A 6,497-nucleotide genomic window follows, 5' to 3' on the forward strand; every position below is an offset into this window, starting at 1 on the left:
AACCTCGAGGAGCCACTGTCAGGATATCTGTCCGGAGTGTGGAGAAGAGGAGCCAGGCGCAGTGAGAGGCACCCTGTCACCACCTGACCTGGGCAGATCCGCTTTGCACTGAGCGAGGACGCTGCATTCACGGGCAGACCCATCACATCATAGAGCAACCAGGGGACCCTGAGCCAGCCGCTTCACCTCTCTAGAGCAGTTGTCCTGTCCATAACAATGAGGGTGCACCAGGAGGTTAGATATGGACTCCCTTGCCCTGATATTCTGTGATTCTCTTTGTCTCTCTTCACCCAATTCCCTCCCCGTTACACTCTTTCCAAATTTTGCATTTTCTTGAGATCCCCATGAAAGGTGGCAGGACCTCTAACTCCTGGAAAGCAACTCTGCCTACCATTTGGGTGCTCACCCATTCACTATTTTTTAAATTTATTCACCGCGAAGCATTTATGCATTTATTTAATTATTCATCCATCCACTCCTTGACTCATTCTGTACACACACACACACAACACACACACACACACACACATCACACGGGCTGGGGGCTGACCTGTAAGTGTGGGTCCTGACCCTGAGTCACTTTCTCCAACTTTTCCACACCAATTAAGATTTCCAAAGAGACTCTGTGTAATTGGGTCTTTGGGACATCATCCCTGAAGCACCCCAAAGTTTCTAAGCTGGGCGCCTTTCCTCTTCTCCCTCTAAATTGCCTTGGGGATTGCACAGTCCCTTGGCACATAGGGAGCTTTGAAAGGTGCCTACTCCATTTGGCCTGCGTGCTGCCTGGGAGGCCGTCGGTCACAACGGAGCTGGGAGCTGCCCAGGTCAGAGAGACCCTAGCCACCCACAGTAAGCTACTGAGGACCCTGTGTGGCCTTGAGCACACCAGCATCTCCTAATTCCACCAAACCTGACACCCTTTAGAGAACATCCACTGAATTCTGAGTACTTTGCCTAATTCCACCCAATTCTAAAAGCTCCACTTAATTCTTTCAAGTTGCAAACACATCCCTGAATTCTGCACAAATCTAGGCATGTGTTCTTAGTTTGGGAAGCTGGGTCAATGTGAAACCCTTGTGTCCTGACCACCAGGGATCCCGGGGGGCCCACTTCTTTGAACAGTGTTATCCGAGCTGTAGCCAAAGGCGGCCCCTGGTCTCTGAATTATCTTCAGGGAAACAGGGAACATGGATCAGAAAGAGCCTCAAGGTAAGTAAAAAAGAGGAGATGTGGGGACAGGGGAAGGGGTCTTGGCTGGGAGTCAGGAGCCCCAAGGAATTACTGGACCCTTGGTTTCCCCCTCCAACTCAGTATGTGATGACGCTGGGCATGCCTCTTCTCCTCTCTGGGTCTCAGTTTCCATATGGAAAGAGGGGTAGTCTCCATGAGCTTCAAGACCCTCCGGCTCTGCCAGGTTACTGTCCAGATTAGTAACAGCTTATGATTGTCACCCAGCTGCTCGTTCCCAATTTGTCTGAGCCCCATGAAGTCACAGCAAGACAGGAAAGAGTTGACTGTGACCAGGCTGGGGGCTTCAACTTGGCCTTCAGAACCTGGGTGAGGAGGGGAAGGAGGTGGCCCCCCTACAGGCTGTCAGGGTAGGCAACAGACGACTTTGGAAATGCCAACACAGGGCCATGGTGCACAAAGAAGAGGGTTCAAGCTGGCCTGGGAGAAATAAAAGAAGGCTCCCTGGGAGAGATAACATCTGCACTGGTTTTTAGGTAACCTATGTCTAGGAGTGAGGAGAAGGCAGAAAGGATATTATGGGCTCTGCAGACAAAGCTTCCTAGCCCTGCTTTGGGAACCAGAGTTCCCCGGCATTCAGCCACATCCCTTCTTGGCCTCTCTTCCTACAGGCCTCCAACCCCCAGCTGAAGGAGAGACAACAGAGCAGGGAGACCCACAACTCAGCACTCAGGCTGGAAAGCAGACAAGACATTGAGCTAGTGGTTCTGTGACCATGTCCTCGCTCTGATGTCTCTTTCTCCTCCTGGTTCTGCCCAAAGTTTGTTCCCCCCCACAAAGGCTGCTCCTTCTCTACTGTACCTCCAGGGCCCCTGCTTGGTCTCCACTCATCCTAGTCATCCTGCTTGGTCCTCTGAAGCCCTGGCCACAAGTCAGAGTGTCTGCACTATTGGTGTGTGTGTGTGTGTGTGTGTGAGAGAGAGAGAGAGAGAGAGAGGGAGGGAGAGAGAGAGATAGTGCACAAGAAAGTGAGAGTGCCTGCTACCCACGTGCACACCTTCACATGGATGACTGTACAGGGACACACATGAGCCTGTGTGTGTCATATATTCACACAGCCACATATGTGTGCACATGGAGGTCAGAGAGTTGTTTGCACATACAACACGTAGCTAGGGGCCATATGTGGGGACATGATGTGGGTGTGCGTATACTGAGATAGAAAGCCAATGGCTGCCCATGTTTGCTAGGGACTTTAGGGGACAGATTATAGTATGTGGAACAGCATGAAGGGGAAGCTGTAGCCTGACCTGACTAGTGGGGCTGCACAAAATGCCCTCTCTCTCCACCCACAGCCCTGGCAGATGCTGGTCTGTGGCTATTGACGCTCAGTTAAACAGAAGTGCCCCTCCAGGAGCCCAGTCTCAAGTTTCCCAGCTCTTTCTTGGATGGAGCTTACAGATCACGCTCCCCTGACCCCACAACATCTCTAGACATAGCCAAGCAGAGACAAGATCTTCTACCTGAGGTCCCAAGGCTAGAGCAGAGCTCTCCCTCTGCAGAAGGGGCCCTTCACCCCTGCGGTGGGCCCAGCACTCTGGACCCCATGTTTGTTCTATGCAGGAGGGAAGAGTCCACAGGGGTCACTTAGCCTGTACCTTGCTGGATGGTGTAGGCCCAGTAACACCCAGAGACTCTGTATGAGGAAGGATTTTTGTGACCCCCAGCATGGCTTGACAGAAAGAGAAAAAAAGGTGGGGGGGGGAGAAAAGTATGTCCATGGGACCATGGGACAAACAGTCTTCTTATCTTACCACCAGAGGCCTGCAGACAGAAGCAGGATGAGGTAGGCACGGAAACTGGAGAGGATTTCTGCCTAGGAATGGTTTGAATTTAGAGGCCTGGGCGCACATACATCCTCATTTGTTCCCCTAATGCCTAGCATGGTACCAGGTGTGTGGCAGGAACTTAATCTCTTCATTCTGGAACAGACAAACACACGACAAGTAAAAGGGAACTGTCTCAGGCAGGTGAGGCACCCCCAGGAAAAGGTGCTCCCTCCAGACCCAGGTCTGGGCAGCACGTCCCATGGGTTTATTGACATCAATGGCAGGTGTCCGAAATACTAAGGAAAAGTTGACTTATGCTCATTACCCAGTGGGAAGATTAAGGGGAGAACAGGGGAGAAAGATGTTCACGCAGTGTGATAAAAGGACCACCACCATTTGGCCCTTGACAGAAACAAACATCTGCTGAGCATGATGTGGGTGTCATACAGCTGTGAGGCCTGGATTCTAGACTCACCTTGCCACGAACCCATGATGCGATCTGTTTCCTTGCTGCACAGTGAGATCCAACAGGTTCACCTCTCAGGGAGCCTTCCACGCTGATACCCTACAAAGTCATGGGGTCAAAGCAGCTCCGGCTCAGGCTGGAGAAATTAGAGGAGTTGGGGGGCCAGGCCAGCTAGTCCTACAAATTGCAGCTCGAAAGCCCACAAAGAAGGCAGATTCTGAAGGTCAGTCCGCACACAGTAGCTGACAAACAGGCCCTGTGGAGGGACAGGTGGATGAGCCCACTGACAGGCTCAAGGTTCAGCCGTCCCTCCAATGAGAGGCACAGTGTATGCCTCATGCATGGAGACCAGAGCTAAGCTAAAGACACAGCCAGATGTCCGCAGGCTGAGAAATAAAGGAGAAGGGCATTCCCAAGAGCGGGAAGAGTGTAAGGCAGCTCAGAGTCTTCCTAAAAGCCAGGAAGACCCTCAGGAACCATCTAGCCCAGGGATTCTCAGGTGCGCCACCATGCCGAGCAGAAGCAGCATCACGCAGACTGAGTCAGAAGCTCTAGGGATGGAGCCCAGCAACCTGTGTTGTGACAAACTTTCCAGGTGATTCTGCTACACATGAAGATTTGAGGACCTCTGATTTTCCCCGAACTATGTTAATAGAACACTCATCTGCTATAGGGGTGCCCGGGTGACTCTCGGTTTCAGCATAGGTCATGATCTCGAGCCCATGTCCAGCTGTGCTCAGCAGGAAGTCTGCCGGAGATTCTCTCTCTCCCTCTTCCTTTGCCCCTCCCCTCTTGTGCACTCTCTCTCTCTCTCTCTAATAAATAAACCTTAAAAAAGGAAAGAATATTTATCTGCTGCAGATTCATGTAAAAAGAGGACCCATGATCAAGTAAGTTTGGGGATTACATGCCCTATACCACGTTTGGAAGTCACAAATCACACTGGCCTATCTGAAGACCTGAAGTAAAGGGCTTTATTTACTTTCAGTTCATTTAGTGTTGTCTCAAATTAATTTTTCAGATAGCCTACTAACATTCCCCCTAACACCCTCTCAGGGAAATGCTGATCAAGAGCAACGCTCACGTCTCACATGGATGAACTGCCACCCAGAGGTGCACGGATTGCTGGAACTCAAGGACGGAGCATGTGTAAGAACTGGAAAAGGCCCTAGCAACATATCCCCACCCAAAAGAGGCCCTGTGGGCTGTCCCCGACCCTGCATCCTCCTTCCCTCCATCCCAGCTGTGTGCCCCCTTGAGCACAGCAATATGGAGCCGGACAACAGGACAGAGATCTCTGAGTTCTTCCTGAAAGGATTTTCTGGCTACCCAGCCCTGGAGCACCTGCTCTTCCCTCTGTGCTCAACCATGTACCTAGTGACCCTGCTGGGGAACACGGCCATTGTGGCAGTGAGCATCCTGGACGTCCGCCTGCACACACCCATGTACTTCTTCCTGGGAAACCTCTCCATCCTGGACATCTGCTACACATCTACTTTTGTGCCCCTTATGCTGGTTCATCTCCTGTCGGCCCAGAAGACCATCTCCTTTATTGGCTGCGCCCTCCAGATGTGTCTGAGTCTCTCCACAGGCTCCACGGAGTGTCTGCTTCTTGCCATCATGGCCTACGATCGCTACCTGGCCATCTGCCAGCCCCTCAGGTACCCCGTGCTCATGAGCCCTCAGCTCTGCTTGTCACTGGCCGGATCTGCCTGGGTCCTCTGTCTCTTCAAATCAGTGACTGAAACAGTCATTGCCATGAGGCTGTCCTTCTGCGGCCACCATGTGATTAATCACTTCACCTGTGAGATCCTGGCAGTGCTGAAGCTGGCGTGCAGTGACACCTCAGTCAGTGAAGCCCTCCTGCTGGCGGGGGCCATCCTGCTGCTGCCTATCCCGCTGGCCTTCATCTGCCTGTCCTACGCCCTCATCCTGGCCACCATCCTGAGCGTGCCCTCAGCTGCTGGGCGCCGCAAAGCCTTCTCCACCTGCTCGGCACACCTGGCTGTGGTGATGCTGTTCTATGGCACCGTCATATTCGTGTACATGAAACCCAAGAGCAAGGAGGCCCGCATCTCCGATGAGGTCTTCACGGTCCTCTACGCTGTGGTCACACCCATGCTGAACCCTGTCATCTACAGCCTGAGGAACAAGGAAGTGAAGGAGGCGGCCAGGAAAGTGTGGGGTAGGAGCTGGACGTCCAAGTGAGGGAGGCCTGGAATTTTCAGGTTAGTAGGTGAGGCCTTCACAGGCCCACAGTGAGGACAGGTGGTGCACAAGGCTGAGCCTGGAATCCTCCTCCTGGAAAGCCAGCACCAAGTCCCACTGATGCTGCCACAGACTTGCTCGAAAAGCCCCTTCCCTGGCATCGCCCTGGCCGGCCCTCCACATCGCTTCCCGCACCTGTGCACCAGCTCCCGGCTAGCCTCAAGGCTACACTCCTAGTGGTCCTTCCACTCTGTCATCCCCGGGGCATCCAGAGGGACCTCTGGGAAAAACAAATGGGATCACATCCTCTCCTGATTGTAACCCCCAAACGGCTCCCCCTACTCTCAGGACAAAGTGTAGCTCTTCCCGGAGCATTCTAGGCCTTCACAAGCTGGCCCTACTAGTCCTGACTAACCCCCAACCTTTTGCCCCACCTTCTCCTCCTTACAGCCACACAAAACAGCATGTGTGCGCCCCAATGTTGCCCAGCCCTGCCCAGCTGCGTGCTCCTTCTGGCTCTTTCCATGAGGCAGCCACATCCAGCACGGCTTGACCCTCAAGGCCCAGCTCAAAGGCCACCTTGCCCAGGAAGCCTCCTCACTGAGCTCCTCCAGCTTCACTTGTGGTGCTATTGTAAGAGCAGACACAGTCAGAATCTACTCTGTCCCAAAGTCCAGCCCTGCCCAACCCTAGGCCCCCTCACAGGTTTTGTAAATAAATACATGAACACAATGTTGCAGGGCTGATAGCGGCAAAGCCTGAGGTCCTTCCTAAACCTGAGCAGAGCAGAGACAAGTGTTCAAAGA

General features: G+C 52.9%; 1 protein-coding gene across 1 annotated transcript; it reads left to right on the plus strand.

Annotated features, from left to right (window-relative positions):
• Positions 1-4,752: 4,752 nt before the first annotated feature.
• Positions 4,753-5,691, plus strand: LOC122916907 (olfactory receptor 13J1). Its single transcript, XM_044264292.1, has one exon. The coding sequence runs from the start codon at positions 4,753-4,755 to the stop codon at positions 5,689-5,691; it is 939 nt and encodes a 312-aa protein (XP_044120227.1).
• Positions 5,692-6,497: the final 806 nt, after the last annotated feature.

Source organism: Neovison vison, chromosome 9, assembly GCF_020171115.1.
Source record: "Neovison vison isolate M4711 chromosome 9, ASM_NN_V1, whole genome shotgun sequence".
Classification (NCBI taxonomy): Eukaryota; Metazoa; Chordata; class Mammalia; order Carnivora; family Mustelidae; genus Neogale; species Neogale vison.

Excerpts from the sequence above, each read along its gene's own strand:
- LOC122916907 (XM_044264292.1), top strand. The coding sequence starts at position 4,753 with ATGGAGCCGGACAACAGGACAGAGATCTCTGAGTTCTTCCTGAAAGGA.